This window comes from Podarcis melisellensis, assembly GCF_964234715.1.
Source record: "Podarcis melisellensis genome assembly, chromosome: 4".
Lineage (NCBI taxonomy): Eukaryota > Metazoa > Chordata > Lepidosauria > Squamata > Lacertidae > Podarcis > Podarcis melisellensis.
The window spans coordinates 100,257,961-100,280,686 of record NC_138531.1 but is presented as its reverse complement, the minus strand read 5'-3'; the positions used below and the strand labels follow the sequence as shown (position 1 = coordinate 100,280,686).

At 51.4% G+C, this 22,726-nt stretch overlaps 1 protein-coding gene and 1 long non-coding RNA gene across 9 annotated transcripts in view; one reads left to right on the top strand and one right to left on the bottom strand.

The window, feature by feature from the left end:
* The window catches only part of ARAP1 (ArfGAP with RhoGAP domain, ankyrin repeat and PH domain 1), a 137,955-nt gene extending 115,617 nt beyond the window's left edge, over positions 1 to 22,338 (top strand). For 7 of the 8 annotated variants that reach the window (XM_081909552.1, XM_081909550.1, XM_081909549.1 and 4 more), the window contains 13 exons: positions 801 to 906; positions 2,119 to 2,266; positions 4,955 to 5,041; positions 6,336 to 6,404; positions 7,613 to 7,730; positions 9,912 to 10,025; positions 11,654 to 11,796; positions 12,619 to 12,701; positions 14,226 to 14,276; positions 18,627 to 18,690; positions 18,906 to 19,061; positions 20,423 to 20,462; positions 21,181 to 22,338. In XM_081909552.1, the coding sequence (XP_081765678.1) occupies positions 801 to 906; positions 2,119 to 2,266; positions 4,955 to 5,041; positions 6,336 to 6,404; positions 7,613 to 7,730; positions 9,912 to 10,025; positions 11,654 to 11,796; positions 12,619 to 12,701; positions 14,226 to 14,276; positions 18,627 to 18,690; positions 18,906 to 19,061; positions 20,423 to 20,440 (1,157 nt within the window). In that variant the 3' untranslated portion in view covers positions 20,441 to 20,462; positions 21,181 to 22,338. Of the gene's footprint in view, positions 1 to 800; positions 907 to 2,118; positions 2,267 to 4,954; positions 5,042 to 6,335; positions 6,405 to 7,612; positions 7,731 to 9,911; positions 10,026 to 11,653; positions 11,797 to 12,618; positions 12,702 to 14,225; positions 14,277 to 18,626; positions 18,691 to 18,905; positions 19,062 to 20,422; positions 20,463 to 21,180 lie in introns of those variants that run through there. The other variant, XR_014168017.1, reaches the window with a different exon arrangement.
* The window catches only part of LOC309369442, a 74,437-nt gene that overhangs the window by 20,428 nt on the left and 31,283 nt on the right, over positions 1 to 22,726 (bottom strand). The window lies entirely within an intron of this gene.

Genomic DNA, 22,726 nt, shown 5'->3' with positions numbered 1-22,726 from the left:
GTAATTTTTGGGGTGCGAACGGACCCCCAGAACAAATTCAGTTTGTATCCGGAGGGTCCACTCTTCTAAAACTGCGGTTATTACAATAATCCCACCAATGTTCTGATCTGTTTGCAGTTACAGATAGGTAGCCGTGTTGGTCTGCCATAGTCAAAACAAAAAAAATTCCTTCCAGTCGCACCTTAAAGACCAACTAAGTTAGTTCTTGGTATGAGCTTTCGTGTGCATGCACACTTCTTCAGATACACTGAAACAGAAGTCACCAGACCCTTCTATATAGTGAGAAGGTGGGGAGGGGTATTACTCAGAAGGGTGGTGGGAATGGGTGATTGGCAGATAGCTGTGATGAGCCTGTTGACGACTCTTAACGACTGCAATAGGTCTTACAGGAAAAAGCAAGGGGTGAGAAGGTGAAAAATGGCTTTGTCATGTATAATGAGATAAGAATCCAATGTCTTTGTTCAGACCAGGTCTCTCCATGGTTTTAAGTTTGGTAATAAGTTGCAATTCAGCAGCTTCTCTTTCCAGTCTATTTCTGAAATTCCTTTGTAGTAAAACAGCTACTTTGAGATCTTGTATAGAATGTCCTGGGAGATTGAAGTGTTCTCCTACTGGTTTCTCTGTCTTGTGATTTCTGATGTCAGATTTATGTCCGTTTATTCTTTGGCAAAGAATATTTATGTCCGTTTATTCTTTGATCTGTTTGCAGTTTACCTGTAAATATTCAATAAGCCATTTCCCTTCTTTTATTACGAGTTTGCTACCTGGATTTCTTATTTGCGTCTCTCTCGCCCTTCCAGCCATCGAAGACGACAAGGAGAAGGTCGGCCGCTATCGGAAGCTCCTCAGCAGCCTCCCCGCCGTCAACAGAGCCACAGTGAAAGCGCTCATCAATCACCTGTACAGGTGAGAAGGGCGTCGCAGGCCTCAGGCCACCCTCCCGCCACCCACCTTGGCTGGACCTGCCTCTGCACCCTCTAGTTGGCCAGAGAGGGGTGCTTGGACGCAGAGGTCCCCAGTGGGTGGGTGGGTGGGTGGCTGCAAGGGAGCAAAGCCAAGAGTCACCTGGGTTGCCACACCCAGGCCTGCCTCTGACGGATGTCAGTCAGACATCGTCCGCCCCTCGGTTGTCACCCGGAGGAAGTCATTCCATCCGGCTACGTCAGAAGGAGAAAAAGGACGCAGGCGGCCCATTTCACACTTTGCTGGAGGTTCCTGCCCCTGAACTGGGTCAGCTGGGCATTATAGGAGCAATAGATTAGAAATGGGCATCTGAGTTTTGCTTTTTCCTCTTCCCTCCCCATCCCTTTCCCCTTGTGTGTCGTGGGTGTTGTTGTTTTTAATTATTTTTTGGGGGGGAAAGAAGCGGCTCTGGGAACCTTTTTGGCTGTAGAGTGTGGGACAAGCCCTGCAAATAAATACAGGCACCCCCCCATATTTACACGGGGGTTACATTCTGAGGTACCACGTGCATAAGTGAAAACGTGTAGAATTGAAACCCATTGAAAAAGCCTGCAAGCACCCCAGTCTGCCCCTGTTCTGCCATTTTAGAGACATTTCAGGGACTTCTTTATAATGTTTCTGGGTCGTCTCATGCACATATTGATTGTATGTAAATGGGGGTGGGGGTGGGACGAGGAGGGCCCTGCCTGCACATAAATATTAAAATAAATTACCCCTTCAATAAACTAAACAAATCACACAAACAAACAAATAAACAACAAACCAAGCAAACATATGGTCCGAAAAAATAACTAAATAATAAGTCATGTAAGTTGCATAAATAATAAAATAAGTCCCCCCCTTTTAAACAAATAATAAAAGAAATAAACCCTCCAAACAAACAAGTAATGAACTAAATAAATAAATCCTCCAAATAAATAAATATTAATATAAATAAAAACTTCAAATAAATGAATAATAGAATAAAAAATAAATCCAAATAATAAAATAAAATAAATTACGCCCCCCCCAATAAATCGATAAGATATCCCCCACCCCCTAGCCTAAGGCGTCACCCCCCTACAGGGACAGCCCCTTTGAGGCTCTTCTCTCTCGCTGGACGGAGAGCGGGAAAGGGCCCCCCGTTTCCCAGCGGCCGCTTTGCCTCCCTTGCAGGGTCCAGTGCTTCTCGGACATGAACCAGATGACCACGCACAACCTGGCCATTGTCTTTGGGCCGACGCTCTTCCAGATGGACGGCAAGGACTACAAGGCGGGTCGCGTGGTGGAGGACCTCATACGCTGCTACGTGGACATTTTCAGCGTACGTTTGGCTGGGGGGGGGAGAGACGCCTCGCTCTCTGGGGTGGGAGGGGGGCCAGGCTGGAGGAGTGTCAGGGGTGGGGCTGCCAGTGGGACATGTTGGCATGCAACCAAGGAAACGGGGGCAATTGCCAGGCCCCCAGTTGGCTCCAGCCCACCTGCCGGCGTGCCAGGCAATCTCTAGCCCTTGATGCAGCGTCAGCAACCCTAGCTTCAGAAGCTGGGGCACGCTACTCATCAGAATAAATGCTACGCAACAGGAGAAGCTGTGTGAGCATATTTACAAGCAGTTTATTCAGCATACATCAGGACAAAAGGAAACATGTCTGATCTCCTTTGTCTCCAAAGCAAAAACGGCTAAAAGCAAAAGCGATACACAAAACGGAAGTACCCAGCAAACTGTGCTGGAATGTAAACAGACATGTGACATACAACATGTCCACATGTCTGTTCTTAAGGTGGAATGGAATATTCCAATGGGACATCCCCCCCCCGCCTGTCACTCGGCAGGACTGGGACGGGAGGAGGCACAGAGGTCTCCCCAGGTGGGCAATATCCTACTTGGAGGAAGAGCACCTGACAGGGAATCCTGGAAGACTCAGGATCGGTAAAAGAAAGTCCTTCTTCACACAGCGCATGGTCATAGAATCATAGAATCGTACAGTTGGAAGGGACCTCAAAGGTCCTCTAGACCAACCCCCGCAAGGCAGCAATCTTAGCTAAAGCATCCATAGTTGGTACCTCGTGTTGCGTAACCTCCAGGTTACGGAATCTTCAGGTTACGGCCGCGACAAACCCAGAAGTGTATACCTCCGGGTTTCGCCCCCTCGCGCATGCGCAGAAACGCTCTCTCGCGTCACACGCATGCGCAGAAGCAGCGTTTCTAGTTACGGATTTTTCGGGGTGCGCATGGCACCCTGAAACGAATTAAATCCATAACCACTGTAGTGGTAGAATGAATCTCAAAGGAACACCTACCATATTTTTCATTCCATAAGACACACCTAACCATAAGACGCACCTAGTTTTTAGAGGAGGAAAACAAGGAAAAAAAATATTCTGAATGAAACAGTGGATGTATGATTTTTGTGGTTCATGCCGTGGCCACAGACATGATATGTGATTTGACAGTGAGTTTGGGGTAGCCCAATGCAAAAATCCTGAGAATCCATGTGGATCCGTACTTTGTAACCACATTTTTGCACCATTGAGGCCCCACGAAACAGTGGATGCATGTGTTTTTTTTTTGGTGCAGGCTGTAGCCATGGACATGCTATGCGATCTGATGGTGAATTTGGGGTGACCCAATGCAAAAATCCTGAGGATCCATGTGCTTTTACCTCCCCCCTCCCAAGCAGCCTCCTTTATTGCTAGCGTCCCTTATCTCCTTCCTGATCGCTTGCCGATCAGCTGCTCAGCGGCTTTGTTTCAACACCCCTTCCCTCTTTCTAAAAAAAAGAGCATGATCTGCTTTTCGCCCCTGGGCAATTTGGCTCCAGGGACCAAGAATTCACTCCATAAAACGCACAGACATTTCCCCTTACTTTTTAGGAGGAAAAAAGTGCGTCTTATGGAGTGAAAAATATGGTAGTTTGAATGAATGGAACCTATAGTTTGAATGAATGGAACCCATAGTTTGAATGAATGGAACCCATAGTTTGAATGAATGGAACCCATAGTTTGAATGAATGGAACCCATAGTTTGAATAAATCTCACAGGGGGTCACAGGCTTAGGGGGCCTTTGGTCAACTTCAGGGGGTTCCCCTTACATTCTTAGGACATGTACCCCTCTCGAGCCCCAGGGCCAAGGCAGGTCACCCAGTTCCCATTCCTGCTCTGGTCCTGAGTGCGTTGAGTGCCTTGCCTTAAATGCAAAGAGGTTTCTTGCCCAGCACTCTGGAAGGTACCAGCTGAGCTCTCAAGTGCTTCCCGCCTCCGCTCCTGCCTCAAGAGACAACAGAAAAGTGTGCCATCGGGGGCAAAGCCCAAGCGGTTGGAGAGTCCGATGTGGGAGAGACATGTTTTGTTGGGATACTGCCGGGGAGATGGGGGCATCAGCCACCGGCCGGCAGCCGGACGATCACTGGTCTCCCTTGGAAACAGCATCAGTCAGCGACACAAGCTTCAGATACTTTTAGAGACCCGTGCACGCTCTATCAGCAGAGTGTGTAAATCTTCGCACAGCAGAAGAGGCAGACAGAGAAATGTGTAAGTGTAATATACAGCACTTTATTCAGCATAGTTCAGGAACAAAGGAAAACATGTCTGCTTCCCTTCGTCTCCAGCAAAACAGCAGCAATGCAAAAGCTATATACAAACGGAAGTTCCCAGCGAGCCTGTGCTGGAAGTAAACAGGCATGTCACACACAACAGTCATGCCTGTACCCTTTTAAGGTGGAACGGAACTATATCCTAACATGTTTTGCTGCAGCAGAGCAGAAGTTTCTTCTCCCTGCGCTGCAAAGGCAATGGATTGCCCGTGAACAAGAGGTTTGCTCGAAATGTGTCGGGGGAAGAAGCAAGGCTGTGTTTCCTTGCTCACCTGAAATGGCCACTGCCGTTTTTCTGGATCCCCGTTGGAACATTTTGCCACTGACTTTCCTTCCTGGCAGAAGCGAAGCCTTGGCCTCCCCCTGCCCACTGCTTGGTTTCTCCTCTTTAATCCTCTCTCTCTTAAACGCTTGGCAGGTGGACGAGGCGGAGATGAGGAAGCAGCAGGAGGAGATCACGGCCATCATGAAGATGCGTGAGGCCGGTTCCTCTAGTGCGACGCAGGTGAGATGGGGCAGGGCTAGGGTTGGGCCGGCAGCCGGCCTGGCGGGGGAGCAGAGGCAGAATAACAAGGCTGCCCTCCTTTTCTCCTTCTCTGCACCAATCTTGATAATAATCATTTTATAATTTATACCCCGCCCATCTGGCTGATTTTCCCCAGCCACTCTGGGCTGCTTCCAACAAAATATTAAAATACAATAATTCATCAAATATTAAAAGCTTCCCTAAACAGGGCTGCCTTCAGATGTCCTCTAAAAGTCAGGTAGTTGTTTATCTCTTTGACTTCTGATGGGAGGGCATTCCACAGGGCAGGCGCCACTACCGAGAAGGCCCTCTGCCCGGTTCCCTGTAACTCAGGTTCTTGCAGCGAGGGAACCACCAGAAGGCCCTCAGAGCTGGATCTCAGTGTCTGGGCTGAACAATGGAGGTGGAGACGCTCCTTCAGGTCTACTGGGCCGTGGCCGTTTAGGGCTTTCAAGGTCAGCACCAACACTTTGAATTGTGCTTGGAAACATACTGGGAGCCAGTGTAGGTCTTTCAAGACCGGTGTTATATGGTCTCGGCGGCCGCTCCCAGTCACCAGTCTACCTGCTGCATTCTGGATTAGTTGTAGTTTCCAGGTCACCTTCAAAGGTAGCCCCACATACAGCGCATGGCGGGAGATAACCAGAGCATGCACTACTCTGGCCAGACAGTCTGCGGGCAGGGAGGGTCTCATCCTGCGTACCAGATGGAGCTGGTAGACAGCTGCCCTGGACACAGAATTGACCTGCGCCTCCATGGACAGCAATGAGTCCAAAATGACTCCCAGGCTGCGCACCTGGTCCTTCAGGGGCAAAGTTACCCCATTCAGGACCAGGGAATCCTCCATACCCACCTGCCCCCTGTCCCCCAAAAAGAGTACTTCTGTCTTGTCAGGATTCAACCTCAATCTGTTAGCTGCCATCCATCCTCCAGCCGCCTCCAGACCCTGGGTCCAGGCAGTTGTGTTGATGGGGAGCTGGAGGCAGCCTGGCAAAACCCTCCTCAATTGCATGTGCTGGTACCACACTTGATCTGCATGAAGATGGGGACAGGAAATTAAATGCAACTTCTAAGGTTGTTTTCAATGCAACTTCCAGTTTAAGGCCTTTGCCCGGAGCTTTCATTCTTGGCAGCAATCCTCCGTCCTTCTAAATATATGTTCTGGACTCCAGCTCCCATCACCCCTGGCTTCTAGGGCTGCTGGGAGTTGTAGTCAGCGCCTGGAATGCCCGGGACCTTCTGCCTTTTTGACCTGGCTTCCTTCTCCACCCAGCAAGCCGGAGACTTCATCTGCACGGTGTACCTGGAGGAGAAGACGACGGAAGCAGAGCAGCACATCAAGGTGCGTGGAGGGAGGGTCAGGGAGGAGACCCGGGAAGGGTTCGTCACATGGGGAAGAGGCAGCCAACTGATGGCTGATATCTGTTGGGATACTGCCAGGGAGACATAGGCCATCACTGCCTCCACGCCGACTCCGGACGTCCATTGACCTCCCGTAGATACAGTATCAGCAATTAGCGACATGAGCTCCAGAAAATAGCCTTCCACATTCCAGAACTGATGCACGCTCTATCAGTAGAATTCACACAGCAAAAGTTGCACTCAGGAGAGCATTATTTAGAAAGTTTATTTAGCGTTGGTCAGAACAAAGAAAAACATGACCGCCTGCTAGCGTGTTCAGGCACCGAGAGAAAACGAAAGCAACAGGAAACCTAAACATCCTGTGAACAGGAAATACGCAGACTCTGTGACTCACAAAGCCTGCTCCCTTTTAAGGTGGAACGGAAATATCCTAACAATATCTCTGGTGGGAGAGAAACCGGCCTCTCTTGGCAAGCCGTGGGGGGAGCACAGTGGCGGGACGTTGGCTGTGTGTTGGCAAGGATGGGAAACGAGAGAAAATAACAACAACAACAAAATTTATTTATACCCCGTCCTTCCTTGTTCAGAAACCAGGCTCAGGGCAGCTAAGAACAAATTTAAAACACTTAATTGTAAAAGCAGCATAAAATACAGTATAAAAACATGAATACGATACGATAATCTTTATTGATAAAATCTTTACTGATAACAGTAAATCTTTACTGATGACAATAAAGATATCATTATTATTATTATTATTATTATTATTATTATTATTATTATTATTATTAAAATCGATGCTTCCAGGTGCCATAAGAAAGCGGCAGAGATAGCGCAGGATAGTGCGCACCCCGGAAATGATCTCTTTCAGCTTCTGCCTTCTGGAAGAAGGTCCAGGGTTATAAAGACTAGGACTAGCCGCCTGAGAAACAGTTCCTATCCAAATGCGATTTTAGTTTCAAACTCAGTGTAAGGTAGTCTCTATGGGAGTATATTATATTTAAAAATGGGGTATCAGAGTTTTTAGGGGGCTAACCAGGCTGGGATAGCAGGCTTGTTGGTTTTTGAATGTCTGGTGTAGATTTTTCAATTTCATTGTTCTGTATGGGACAATGACAATAAAGATTATCGTATCATATCATCTCTGGAAGGTCCTTTATTCACACACACACCCTTCTCCGCCTCCAGATCCCGGCCACCATGACTGCGGAAGAGCTAACCTTCGAGATATTGGACCGGCGGAAAATCGTCATGAAGGAGAAAGAGTTCTGGAGCTGCTTCGAAGTCAACGAGCGGGAGGAGGCAGGTAGGCATCTTCTGCACGCTTCTGGTGCTCAGAGCATCCTCTTCCTCGGGGCAGACCCCTCCCCAATCGGAGGGCCCCCCTTGGAAGTGCTGCGAAAGATGTGCCTCTCTGGTTGCCCCCTGCCTAAACTCTGCACCGGGTTTTCTTCTGTCGCCATGTTGGAGGGGGCTGCAGCTGTCTTAGGTTTCCCACGCTTCTACAGTGGCGCCTCGGTTGTCAAACGTAATCCACTCCGGAAGACTGTTCCACTTCTGAAACGTTCGACAACGAGGCTCAATGGATGGTCTGCAGAATAATAATAATAAATAATAATAACAACAATTTTTTATTTATACCCCGCCCTCCCCTTCCAACACTGAATATAAATACAGTAAAAACATTTTTAAAAATACCCAAACAAACAGTTAATTAAAATATAAATTAGAATACATGCAGCTTAAAATGCAGTCTCGTTTTAGCCATAAGGGGAGAAAACGTCAAATCCATTGAGAAAATGGAGAAACGTGCCTTCGAAGCCATTGGACTCCTGAGGCATGTTCAAAAACGGACGCAATGGCCGTATTTTTCCGTGTTATAACATGCCCCCTTGTATAAGACTATTTTGGGGGGCTCAGGATTAAGAAAATGGGGAGAGATTGCCCCTGTGTATAAGGCTACGCCCCCTTTTAACATTATATTTCAGTAAAGAAAACTTAGTCTTATAGACTGAAGTTTTCCGTCCCTGCAGCCAAACGAGCCTGGCTTAATCGACTACAGTATAGTGTAAACACGGGTGGTGCTGTGGATTAAACCACAGAGCCTAGGGCTTGCCAATCGGAAGGTTGGGGGTTCGAATCCCCGTGACGGGGTGAGCTCCCATTGCTCAGTCCCTACTCCTGCCAACCTAGCAGTTCAAAAGCACCTCAAACTGCAAGTAGATAAATAGGTACCGCTCTTGCAGGAAGGTAAGGGGCGTTTCCGTGCTCTGCTCTGGTTCGCCAGAAGCGGCTTAGTCATGCTGGCCACATGACCTGGAAGCTGTACGCCGGCTCCCTCGGCCAGTAAAGCGAGATGAGCACTGCAACCCCAGAGTCGTCTGCGACTGGAGCTAATGGTCAGGAGTCCCTTTACCTTTACTGGTGGAAAGGTAAACGGCGTTTCTGTGCACTGCTCTGGTTCTCCAGAAGCGGCTTAGTCATGCTGGCCACATGACCCAGAAGCTGTACGCCGGCTCCCTCGGCCAGTAAAGCGAGATGACTGCCACAACCCCAGTGTCATTCGCAATATATATTCACTGGGAAAGCAACAAATAAAAATATTGTGGCTCGCTTTATTCCGATATTTGCTAACTTGCAGTGGTCTGGAACCGAACCTACAGTACAGCGTTCGAAATTCGCCAGGCGCATTTGTACCTGGCTGTTGACTGCTTGCGACCAAGTGAAGATGCCTGGGTGTCAGGATGGCACCTATGCAGAGGTGCATGCCTGGGGATCCTTGAGTAATAATAATAATAATAATAATAATAATAAAAATTTATACCCTGGTTTTCCCAGCTACTCTGGGTGGCTCCCAACAGAATTAAAACATCAGGCATTAAAAACTTCTGGACTGTTTTCACACACTCATTCCGCATCCTGTAGAATCCTGTTTTATCTGTGCAACCAGAAGGTATTTCAGGAACCAAAAAGTCCCATTGAAAAATGCTACTTTTGTGCCACTTGACCCAAAAAATGGTTGCCAGCCATTCCGTTTTGGTGACTGTACCCCTGGTTTAAGGACATGACATCTTTCCACAGGGCCTGCAAGGCTGAGCTGTTCCACCGGGCCTTTGGCCAAGGCACAGCCTGACCCCCTCCTTTGGTAATCCTGATAGAACTCTAGCCCAATGGTTGCCATTAATTTGATTTTTAATTGATTTTAGAATGAATTGATTTTAGAATGCTTTTATTGTTGTTAGCTGCTCTGAGCCCAGCTTCGGCTGGGGAGGGCAGGATATAAATAAAATATTATTATTATTATTATTATTATTATTATTATTATTATTGGCACCTAGCTTATACATCAGAGTTTCTTACACTGCCGCAGAGATTTGCCTGTACATCCATATGTTTTTCTGCCACTCCTCTCTATCTCTTTCTGTATTTTCTCCTTGGAAAGTCTAATTTAGCCTCCTGTTTCTCTCTTTTTCTCTCTCGCACGCAGAACGGCCTTTGCACTACAGTGAGAAGGTCCTCCCCATCTTGCACAGCCTGGGCAAGGACAGCTGCCTGGTGGTGAAAAAGCAGCTCTCGATGGAGAACATGCTGCTCTATCTAGGTAGGTAGGCAGGGGCAGAGGAAGCCCATTGCCACCCAGGGGGAAGGGGCAGACCTGGGCACCGGCCAGGAGCGAGAGCACAGAGAGCACAGAGAAGACATGGACCCCGGGGGTGCAGCAAATTCCAGGCTAGGGGTCATTAGGAAAGGAGCTGGAAACAAAACTGCCCATATCATTTTCCACTTTTAATTTGTATATGGTGGTACCTCGGTTCTCAAATAGTTTCGGAACCCAAATGCTGAAAACCCGGAAGTAAATGTTTCCATTTTCGAACGGCTTCTGCTGAGTTATTTTTCAATTTTCTCTATTGAATTTGCCCCTTGGTTTTCGAACGTTTCGGAAGTTGAACGGTCTTCCGGAACAGATGACATTCGAGAACCAAGGTTCCACTGTGTCTCTTTTCTCTTATTACCATATTTTTCGCTCCATAGGGCGCACTTAGTTTTTAGGGGGGGAAATAAAGGGGGAAAAAATTCCCCCCCCCCCAGCCCCAAAGAGCAAAGAAGCCAAGACAACAAATGGGATCCATCCCGTTTGCTGTCTTGGCTTCCTCTTTAGCTGAGCGCAACCTCTCCAGCTGGGAGAGGCTGCGCGCAGCTTTGGCGGGGGGAACTCCCGCCGCGCTCCGAAGGCTTGCGGATAGCTGCCTGAAGCCTGGAGAGCGAGAGGGGTTGGTGAGCACCGACCCCTCTCGCTCTCCAGGCTTCAGCGAAAGCAATGCGAAGCCTCCGGAGCATAGAGGGAGCTTCGGAGGCTTCCCATTGCTATCGCTGAAGCCCAAGAGCCTGCATTCACTCCCCTTCATTTTTGGAGGGGGAAAAGTGTGTCCTATAGAGCGAAAAATATGGTACTATACACATGCGGTTTGCAGCAGCAAAACAGACAGCAATAATCTGACCCAATATAACGATGTCATAATTTTAAAATAAAGAACTTGTATCGAAGGACGTAATGTTCAATAATCTACTAGGTCGCATTAGTACACAATGCAATTAAGTCTCAAAATATTGGCAAACAGCAATTGAACGGAAATAAACTGATAGCAATTGCAATCAAGAATTACGAAACTACGCTCAGTGAAAATAATAGCAAGTCGCAATGCATGAACTGCCACCGTACAGACTCCCCTACGAAGAAAGGTTTCAGCGTTTGGGACTTTTCAGTTTAGGGAAAAGGCAAATAAGTGGTGATATGATTGAAGTTTCTAAACTGCTGCCTGGCATAGAGGAAGTGTCACTGAGCGTCCCTGATTTGTCTACGAAATAAAATCATGGCATACCATATTTTTCCGTCTATAAGACGCTCCCTATTTTTGGGAACTCCAATTTAAGAAAATGGGGGGAGATAATTCCCGTGTATAAGCCGAGGCCAGATTTTGAACGTTATTTTAGATTTAAAAAGCAAGTCTTATACACTGAAAAGTACGGTGATTTTTTAAAAAAATCCAGTCATCATCATCATTTTTAATTTGTGCACCGTCTTTCTATTTTAAAGTACCCAAGTCGGTTTGCAAGCTGAAGAAAGCCACCTCCCTCCTCTGTTGCCCCCATAAGCCTTGCCATGGCGCTAGTCCTCAAGCCCTTGGCGCCCCCCCCCCCCAGCTTCCTAATGCCTTTGTTCTTCCCCAGCCAGCAAGGTGGGCGACAGCAAGCATGGCATGATGAAGTTCCGGGAGGAGAAGAATGTGCTGGGCGTGGGGCTCAGCACCGGCTTCCACGACCGATACTTCATCCTCAACAGCAGCTGCCTGCGCCTCTACAAGGAAGTCCGGGTACGAGCAGAGGTCCCCTTGACAACCCTCTCTGGGCGCCAGCCCCGTCGCCTGCCTGTTTTGAGAGTCGTGCCGGCATCATGTGGCTGGCAAAGGTCATGGTGACTCCCAGACACTTGATTCCCATTTTGCAATTGGTCTTGAAAGACCTACATTGGTCTTGAAAGCCCTAGACAGCCTCGGTCCAGCAGACCTGAAGGAGCATCTCCACCCCCATCGTTCTGCCCGGACACTGAGGTCCAGCTCCAAGGGCCTTCTGGTGGTTCCCTCACTGTGAGAAGCCAAGTTACAGGGAACCAGGCAGAGGGCCTTCTCGGTGGTGGCACCCGCCCTGTGGAACGCCCTCCCATCAGATGTCAAGGAGAGAGACAACTGTCTGACTTTTAGAAGACATCTGAAGGCAGCCCTGTTTATATAATAATAATGTTTATATAATAATAATAATTTATTATTTATACCCCGCCTATCTAGCTGAGTTTCCCCAGCCACTCTGGGCGGCTCCCAATCGAGTGTTAAAAACAATACAGTGTTAAATATTAAAATATTAAAAAGAGTTAAACAGTTAAAAACAGGACAGCATTAAATATTAAAAACTTGAACAGGGCTGCCTTCAGATGTCTTTTAAAGATAGGACAGCTGCTTATTTCCTTCACATCTGAAGGGAGGGCGTTCCACAGGGAATTCTTTAACCGTGATTTCCGCATTGCAGGGGGTTGGACTAGATGACCCCTGGGTTCCCTTCCAGCGCTGCAGTTTTGTGCCGATGAGTCATAGAATTGTAAGTTCCCTTTCTGCTCTCTCACTCTTCTCCTCCTTCTCCAGAGCCACAAACCGGAGAAAGAATGGCCAGTGAAGAACCTGAAGATCTACCTGGGAATAAAGAAGAAAGTCCGTCCTCCGAGCTGGTGAGTGTCTGCTCTGAGTTCAAGTGCCGCTGCCTCTTCATCTATGCCAGTCTCATCCTGGCTGGATACCTCTTTATCCTTGCTGATTTTTTGTAAGCACGCCTGACCCTTCTCCCCCAAAAGATCCGCTTCCAGAACCTTCAGGATCACTGAATCAGAGAATTTTAGAGGGGACCCCAAGGGTCATCTAGTCCAACCCCCTGAAGCCCATGGCAATGTTTCGTTATGTTTCTGTGATCTGTGTGAAGCATCCCAGAGTGACTGCAGCAACCTAGTTGGATGCATGGGGTATATAATAATAATAATAATAAATAATAGTAATAATAATATTCTCATCCTCACCATATTCAGAGGAGTGCCACCTGCATCTCTGCATGAGTCCCTGAGTCTGTAACCCTCCAGATGCTTCTGGACTCTGACATAGCCGTAGCCAGAGGGGCAAGAAACAAATACATAAAAATGCTTAACAAACTGGCCAATTGCATCGCAGATAGCTTGGTTCTGTCCCCCTCCCCCCGAACATAAATCCTGGCTGTGCCTATGGACTCATCCCCACCCCATCCTTCCTGCCAGTTTGGAAGATTCAGAGCCGATAAAAGAAAGCCCTTCTTCGTGCAGCGCAGAGTTAGACTGTGGAACTCTCTGCCACAGGAGGCAGCGATGGCCAACAAGGAGGAGAGGGCTATCGAGGGCCATACTCTGCCTCCACAGTCAGAGACAGCAATGCTTCTCAACATCAGTTACCGGAAACCACAGGAGGGGAGAGCCGTCCTTGGGCCCGGATCCTGCCTGCGGGTTTTGCACCGCGAGAAGAGGAGGCTGGGCTGGTTGGGCCCCTGGCCTGATCCTGCAGGCTCTGCTTACCTGTTCTTCTTGAGCTCGTGCACAACCCGCCCTCGGCCGCCAGGTGGCAAACCTGCTTCGCAAGACGCACAGCTCTGTTAAGTGGTACCAGCTGAGCACAGGGTTTCTCCATCTGGGGGAAACTTTTGAGGGTCTGGGAAAAAACACCCGCAGGGCTCTCAGCTGACAGAAGGACCCTGATTTTGCTGCAGTCACTGCTTATTAGGGCTAATTGCAAAGAGGAGGTGTGATGCTTCGGAGAGGAGCTGGAACTGATGTTCAAAGATGTGCTCTGTTGCGTCATGGCGGGATTTGAAGGGTGGGCATTGGTGGTGGGCTGTGGGGTGAGTTTTCAGCCCTTCCGGGAGATGCTATCAGGGATTAGGGACTAGGGACCTTCGGGATGCTGTTCAAATAATAATAATAATAATAATAATAATAATAATAATAATAATAATAATAATTTATTATTATTATTATTTTGGGGGGTCCCTTCCAGCTGTACAGTTCCATGGTTCTGTAAATGTGTGTAACCTTCCCTGCCCACCAGCTTAACCTGGGGAAACACGGAAACCCCAAGGAACCATTTCCCCCCAGGCAGCACAAAAAATGGGGTGGAGGTGGCTGCTACGTTTTCTGGCTTGCTCTCCTTTTGACTCTTCCTCCCTCCCTCTCTTCCAGCTGGGGCTTCACCGTCTTCTTTGAGAACGAGAAGCTGGAGAAGCAACAATGGTAAGCAGCTGGTTGGGGGTCAGACCCACAACTGGTTTTTTGCTTGTTTGTTTCCAGCCCATCCCATCGCGATAAAAGCTGGGGAAATTCCTTTTTCTTTATTTCATAAAATTTATATACCGCCTGGCCGGGGGTGGTGGATCAGAGTGGTTTACAGAAAGAAAGAAATCAACAAAATTTAAGAAAAATGGGCAGCAATAATTTATGGTTTTCGAAAAAGTTTGGTAGGCAGACAGCCTTTTTTCGAAGGGAAGGGATGCTGGGCACAGTCCCAGATACACCCCTCCCTCCTTTTCATTTTGTAATGATATTCCCCCCCCCCCCATTTTTATCTATTCTGTGAGCCACCTCAAGTCCCTGACATGGGGAAAAGCAAGGTATAAATAAATAGAAACAGTAATAATGTGGGTTAAACCACAGAGCCTAGGGCTTGCCGATCAGAAGGTCGGCGGTTTGAACCCCGCAACGGAGTGAGCTCCCGTTGCTCGGTCCCTGCTCCTGCCAATCTAGCAGTTCAAAAGCACAAAGTGCAAGTAGATAAATAGGCACCGCTCTGGCGGGAAGGTAAACGGCGTTTCCGTGCGCTGCTCTGGTTTTGCCAGAAGCAGCTTAGTCCTGCTGGCCACATGACCCGGAAGCTGCACGCCGGCTCCCTCGGCCAATAAAGCGAGATGAGCGCCACAATCCCAGAGTCGGTCACGACTGGACCTAATGGTCAGGGGTCCCTTTACCCTTCACCTTACCTTGATTCTCAAACTTAATCTGTTCCAGATGTCCGTTCCAAAACCAGGGCACGCTTTCCCATAGAAAGTAATGCAAAACAGATTACCGTATTTTTCGCACCATAGGACGCACTTTTTCCCTCCTAAAAAGCAAGGGAAAATGTGTGTGCGTCCTATGGAGCGAATGCAGGCTTTCGCTGAAGCCTGGAGAGCGAGAGGGGTCGGTGCGCACCGACCCCTCTCGCTCTCCAGGCTTCAGGAAGCTATCCGCTAGGAGTGGGAGACCCAGCTCTCCCACCGCTAGCGGAGCGCTGCATTAATCCCGAAGCTTGGGGCGTGCGGAGCTCAGCGCGCCCCAAGCTTCTGGGTGCTGGCAAGGTCTCCGCTAGCCCTGGGAGAGCCCCGCGACGTCGCCCGGCTCTCCCAGGGCTAGCGGACCACTGCGCTAATCCAGAAGCTTGGGGCGTGCGGAGCTCAGCGCGCCCCAAGCTTCTGGGTGCCGGCAAGGTCTCCGCTAGCCCTGGGAGAGCCCCGCGACGTCGCCGGGCTCTCCCAGGGCTAGCGGACCACTGCGCTAATCCAGAAGCTTGGGGCGTGCGGAGCTCAGCGCGCCCCAAGCTTCTGGGTACCGGCAAGGTCTCCGCTAGCCCTGGGAGAGCCCCGCGACGTCGCCCGGCTCTCCCAGGGCTAGCGGACCACTGCGCTAATCCAGAAGCTTGGGGCGTGCGGAGCTCAGCGCGCCCCAAGGTTCTGGGTGCCGGCAAGGTCTCCGCTAGCCCTGGGAGAGCCCCGCGACGTCGCCCGGCTCTCCCAGGGCTAGCGGACCACTGCGCTAATCCAGAAGCTTGGGGCGTGCGGAGCTCAGCGCGCCCCAAGCTTCTGGGTGCCGGCAAGGTCTCCGCTAGCCCTGGGAGAGCCCCGCGACGTCGCGCGGCTCTCCCAGGGCTAGCGGACCACTGCGCTAATCCAGAAGCTTGGGGCGTGCGGAGCTCAGCGCGCCCCAAGCTTCTGGGTGCCGGCAAGGTCTCCGCTAGCCCTGGGAGAGCCCCGCGACGTCGCGCGGCTCTCCCAGGGCTAGCGGACCACTGCGCTAATCCAGAAGCTTGGGGCGTGCGGAGCTCAGCGCGCCCCAAGCTTCTGGGTGCCGGCAAGGTCTCCGCTAGCCCTGGGAGAGCCCCGCGACGTCGCCCGGCTCTCCCAGGGCTAGCGGACCACTGCGCTAATCCAGAAGCTTGGGGCGTGCGGAGCTCAGCGCGCCCCAAGGTTCTGGGTGCCGGCAAGGTCTCCGCTAGCCCTGGGAGAGCCCCGCGACGTCGCCCGGCTCTCCCAGGGCTAGCGGACCACTGCGCTAATCCAGAAGCTTGGGGCGTGCAGAGCTCAGCGCGCCCCAAGCTTCTGGGTGCCGGCAAGGTCTCCGCTAGCCCTGGGAGAGCCCCGCGACGGCTAGCGGAGACCTTGCCGGTGCCCAGAAACTTGGGGCGCGCTGAGCTCCACACGCCCCAAGCTTCGGGATTAGCGCTCCGCTAGCCGTGTCTAGGCTGCGGATAGCAGCCTGCTTCCCGGAGCGTCGGGCGCCCTGAAAGCAGAGCTCCCGGCGCTTCGGGAACACACCCGCAGCGTGGGGACCCTTGCAGGAGCTCCCCGCAAGGCTCCCCACGTTGCGGATAGCAGCCTGCCGCCCGGCGGGTGGGGCACCCTAAAGCAGAGCGCCCCTCGCGCCAGGCATACATCCGCAGCTTGGGGAGCCCTGCAGCAGTTCCCCGCAAGGCTCCCCAAGCTGCGGATAGCAGCCTGCTTCCCGGAGCTTCGGGCGCCCTGAAAGCAGAGCGCCCGGCACTTCAGGAACACATCCGCTGCGTGGAGAGCCTTGCAGGAGTTCCCCGCAAGGCTCCCCACGCTGCGGATAGCAGCCTGCCGCCCGGCGCGAGGGGCGCCCTGAAGCAGAGCGCCCCTCGCGCCGGGCAGACATCTGCAGCGTGCAGAGCCCTGCAGCAGTTCCTCACAGGGCTCCCCACGCTGCGGATAGCAGCCTGCTTCCCGGAGCGTCGGGCGCCCTGAAAGCAGAGCGCCTGGCGCTTCGGGAACACATCCGCTGCGTGGAGAGCCTTGCAGGAGTTCCCCGCAAGGCTCCCCAAGCTGCGGATAGCAGCCTGCCGCCCGGCGGGTGGGGCGCCCTAAAGCAGAGCGCCCCTCACGCCAGGCGTACATCCGCAGCGTGGGGAGCCCTGCAGCAGTTCCCCGCAAGGCTCCCCAAGCTGCGGATAGCAGCCTGCCGCCCGGCGGGTGGGGCGCCCTAAAGCAGAGCGCCCCTCGCGCCAGGCATACATCCGCAGCTTGGGGAGCCCTGCAGCAGTTCCCCGCAAGGCTCCCCAAGCTGCGGATAGCAGCCTGCTTCCCGGAGCGTCGGGCGCCCTGAAAGCAGAGCGCCCGGCACTTCAGGAACACATCCGCTGCGTGGAGAGCCTTGCAGGAGTTCCCCGCAAGGCTCCCCAAGCTGCGGATAGCAGCCTGCCGCCCGGCGGGTGGGGCGCCCTAAAGCAGAGCGCCCCTCACGCCAGGCGTACATCCGCAGCGTGGGGAGCCCTGCAGCAGTTCCCCGCAAGGCTCCCCAAGCTGCGGATAGCAGCCTGCCGCCCGGCGGGTGGGGCGCCCTAAAGCAGAGCGCCCCTCGCGCCAGGCATACATCCGCAGCTTGGGGAGCCCTGCAGCAGTTCCCCGCAAGGCTCCCCAAGCTGCGGATAGCAGCCTGCCGCCCGGCGGGTGAGGCGCCCTGAAGCAGAGCGCCCCGCGCGCTAGGCAGACATCAGCCAGCCCCACAAGCTCGGGGGACAGCAGGGAGGCGCAGCGCCACTATCCCCCTGTTCCTCGACCTGGTTTGGTTTCCCTGACCTGCTTTTGGGGGGGAAATAAAGGGAATTTTTTTTTCCTTTATTTCCCCCCAAAAAAACTAGGCGCGTCCTATGGTCCGGTGCGTCCAATCGTGCGAAAAATACGGTAATCCGTTCCAGACTTTTAAAAACAACCCCTAAAACAGCAATTTAACTTGGATTTTACTACCTAACGAGACCATTGATCTGTAAAATGAAAGCAATAATCAATGTACTGTACTATAAAATAAATGAGACGGTATTTTAGATGATAATAATAATAATATTTTTTTCTTACCTGCACTGATGAAGTCCGTTTTACTTTCAAAATGTTCGAAAACCAAGGCACAGCTTCTGATTGGTGCAGGCGCCCCGGAAACAATAGCCAACAGCCGCGTCGGACGTTCGGCTTCCAAACATTCACTTCCGGGTTTTTGGCGTTTGGGAACCAAGGCGTTTGAGTACCAAGCAAGACAGAGCTGTTCCGCCTGGCCTTTGTTTTTGACTCAGTCTAACACTTATGTTTCCCTCCCCTTATGGTTTTGACTTTTAAATTGTGGCTGCATTTTAAATTGCATTTTAACCTGTTTTTTAAATTGTTTTTTCTTTTCTTATTATGTTTTTACTGAAATTTTATTGATGTTAGCCACCCTGAGCCTGGCTCTGGCCTGGGAGAGCGGGGTATAAAGAATTTATTATTATTATTATTATTATTATTATTATTATTATTATTATTATTATTATATTCCCCCCCCCCACAGGTATCTCTGCTGTGACACGCAGATGGAGTTGCGGGGCTGGTTTGCCACCTTCCTCTCTGTGCAGGTAAGAGGAGGGGGCTCAGCCTGACCTACCTTGCAGGGTTGTCGCAGGGGGTGGGCTAGATGGCCTCTGGGGTCCCTCCCAACTCTACAATGCTAGGGTTCTATGAGGGTGGAGCAGGAGGGGGAGAACTGGCCTGCGACTGGCCGCTGGGCCTGATCCACCTTGTCCCTTCTTGTACTCCTTGTGACCTCTTCCTCCCTCTCTGGCCTTCCCAGCACGGCGGGAACATCTGGCCGCCGGAGTCCTCCAAGGTTCGGGCGTCCCGGACGCAGCAGGATTCCCGGCTGGGGAACATCTCCCTGATCCCTCTGCGAGGCAACGAGAGCGAGATGAGGAACAGCGTCGCGGCCTTCGCAGCCGACCCGCTGACGGTGAGGGCAATGCACAGGTGCTGCCTATGGGCACAGGTTGCCCGCATTCTGCTGGGCGCTAGGCACCTGGAGGGAGGGCAGCAGGCAAGGGGAGGCTGCTCAGCTCTGCATCCTTGTTGGCAATACCCCAGCAGAGACGTCAGCACTCTGCTTTTTTGCTCTAAGAAGCCAGCGTCAATTCTGTGTCCAGGGCAGCTGTCTACCAGCTCCATCTGGTACGCTGGTTGAGACCCTCCCTGCCCATGAACTGTCTCGCCAGAGTGGTGCATGCTCTGGTTATCTCCCGCTTGGACTTCAATGCGCTCTACGTGGGGCTACCTTTGAAGGTGACCAGGAAACTGCAACTAATCCAGGATGCGGCAGCCAGACTGGTGACTGGGAGCAGCTGCTGAGACCACATAACACCGGTCTTGAAAGACCTACACTGGCTCCCAGTACGTTTCCGAGCCCAATTCAAAGTGTTGGTGCTGGCCTTTAAAGCCCTAAACGGTCTCGGTCCAGTATATCTGAAGTCTCCATCCCCATCGTTCAGCCCGGACACTGAGGTCCAGCTCCGAGGGCCTTCTGGCAGTTCCCTCCCTGCGAGAAGTCAAGTTACAGAGAACCAGGCAGAGGGCCTTCTCGGTGGTGGCACCCGCCCTGTGGAACGCCCTCCCACCAGATGTCAATTTTTCAAAGAGAAAACCAACTACCTGGCAGTTAGAAGACATCTGAAGGCAGCCCTGTTTAGGGAAGCTTTTAATGTTTAATAGACTATTGTATTTTAATGTTTAGTTGGACGCCTCCCATAGTGGCTGGGGAAACCCTAGCCAGATGGGCGGGGTATAAATAATAAATTATTATTATTACTGTCCCTGATCACCACACACATAGCTGGGTCTGGCTTATTTCTTTGGTAGAGCAAGCCTACAGGCTTGAGAGGCAGTGTGGTGTAGTGGTCAGAGTGTCAGACTAGGACCTGGGAGAGACCGGGGTTCGAATCTCGCACTTGGCCACTCACTCTCAGCCAACCTCGCAGGGTAGTTGTTGTGAAGATAATAGGAGGAGGAGGACTACTTAGGCCACCTTGAGCTCCGTGGAGGAAAGGTGGGGTGGAAATGCAAGGAATCAAGGTTTCCCCATCTTGGGTCTCCAGCTGTTTTGGACTACAGTTCCCATCATCCCTGGCCACTGGTTCCACTAGCTAGGGATGATGGGAGTTGTAGTCCAAAAACAGCAGGGAGACCCAAGCTGGGGAAACCCTGCAAGAAACAGCAGCCTTCCTTATGAGGCCTGTCAGGCCCCGCCCTGGGCCAGATGGCGAGACAGGAGGACAGGAAGGCAACTTCTCCCTTTCTAAGCTTGTCTCCTTTCCTCTCCAGCTCCTTCGGGATGTATGAAACCGGACACCGAGCGTGGCAGGTAACTATTGTCTCCCTGGGCCACGGATGCCAACGTGCCCCTACATGCAGTCTGCATGGCTGCTGAGAAGAGACCTGGTCAGCCCATGCCCAGTTTTGGAAAGACCACTGAGGTCTCTCTTAGTCCTCTTGACCAAAAGGTTTCTAAAAGCTACAACCTCCTGCCTCAGGAGCAGTTTCACAACAAAGGCGATTGACTAATGCTCTTTTAGGGGCATCAGCTGAATTCCACTGTCCAGATCAATGTAGAAAAAAATCTGGTATATGCACAAATGGCAACCAGGGGACGGGGTATTGTTAAGAAGACATTGCCTGAACAGACCTAGCCTAGGATCCTCTTTTCCCCAGTGGCTAACCAGAGAGAGAGAGAAAAAAAACTTTATTCACATTAGCCAATGGCCATAGCAACAGTGAAGCATTACAGTATATGCAGAAAAGGAAATTTGACATAAAAGCACAATTTAAAGTCCTGAATCAGCCGTCAGTTAGCGGCCCTTATCCTGATTGCCCCTGCTATGAACCTAGCAACCTTTGCTGTTATCTGATAGAAGAAAGGCCATTGTGGCAGTGGTTGAGCGCCCTGGGATGCTTAGTACAAGTGCGGTGATGATCTCGTTCCTCAGGTCCTTGTAGTTTTGTACAGGACAGGTGTGTAGAGAGTACAGGACAGGAGGACGTGTTCCTGAGTGTAATTTTTGCGTCTCTCTTTCCTCCCGCAGGATGGTTGGCCAAAGTCCAAGGAGGCGAAGGAGCCGTCCGGAAACGAAGAGCCCTTGGCTGGTCCAGCAGGGAAGGGAGGGGGGGATGTTCAGGAACAAAGCCTGCCCTTTAGGGACTCCGCATCTCCCTGCAAGGCTGAGCCAAGGACTCCCAAAGGGAAGGAGGGAGCTTTCTTCAAGGACAGCCCTGGAGACGGTCCTCAGGAGGCTGGGACATTGATAAGCCGACTGGAGAAGGAGCCCCGGGAACCCAGGACAAACCCCAGGAGGACGTTGCATCTCTGATCAACATGTGCCAAATTCACTACCGAACCGGCATCGCTCCTGCCCCCCGTCCTGTCCTGGTGGCTTTAGCCACAGTTGCCCCTTGCCCGCGGCATCTTTCTTTCGGATTGTGCAGGAACCGTGAGACGCCTCCCCTGGCCACAGCGTGGATTTTGAGCCCTTTCTGGAGGTGCTCCAGGGCTTTGCCAACCCAATCTTGTTCTCATTGAGAAACAGTGGGGCAGAAAGGACTGTGACCATTTTGGATCCGGCCGAGGGCTTCCTGGCAGTATCACACAGGGAAATCCTGTCGGATCGGGCCAGTGACTCGTCTAGTCCCGCATCTTGTTCTTGCAGGGACCATGCTGATGCCTCTTGAGGGGGAAACCGCAAGCAGGATTCGAACACAGAGCGCACTTGCTTTGCATGGACTGGTATTCAGAAGCATCTCTGCCTCCTGCTCTGACTCCAGAGAGTTGGCAGGAGAGAGGTGCTGCTGTCCGCCTCCCTCTGCCCTCTCTCCGCATGGCTTTTTGCCAACCCCTTTGCCTTGACCTGGTGGGTTGCGGGTGCTGAGAACGTCTGCCTGTCTCCCTCGGCAACACCGGGTGCTCGTTTTTGGTACCCGGGTGGACGGAGGAGGGACAAAGGAGCATCGCCAGAGCCACTGAGCCACAGCGCTGGGTGCAGAGAGGTGTCAGGGCTGGGTGCTTCTTGCCCACCTCTGTTTGGACAGGGAGGAGGCCAGCGAGGCTTAAGGCCCAGGAAACCCCCCCTGCCTTCTTCGTCTGATGCTGGGAAGCTGTGGGAAACGGGGGCAGGCGGAAACTTTCCTTAAGAGCAACACCTCTTCTTGTCGTCTTTTTTGTAATGTTAATAAATACCCTCGGAGAATCCCGTGTCGTGGTGTCTCTGACATTTTATCTGGGGCGGCTGAACACCTGAGATGGAGGTTTTTATAGAATTGTCGGGCTGGAAGGGACCAGAGTATCATTTATTCGCACCTGCTGCTATGCAGGGATCACAGTTTTGCTAAAGAGCCGTCGCCAAGATACTGACTGAGGAATTTGAAGGTGAGGAGGGATACAGATTTCTTACTTTAATAATAATAATAAATAATAATAATAATAATAATAATAATAATAATAATAATAATAATATTATTTATACCCCGGCCATCTGGCTGGGCTTCCCCAGCCACTCTGGGCGGCTTCCAACAGAACAGTAAAATACAATAGTCTATTAAACATTAAAAGCTTCCCTAAACAGGGCTGCCTTCAGA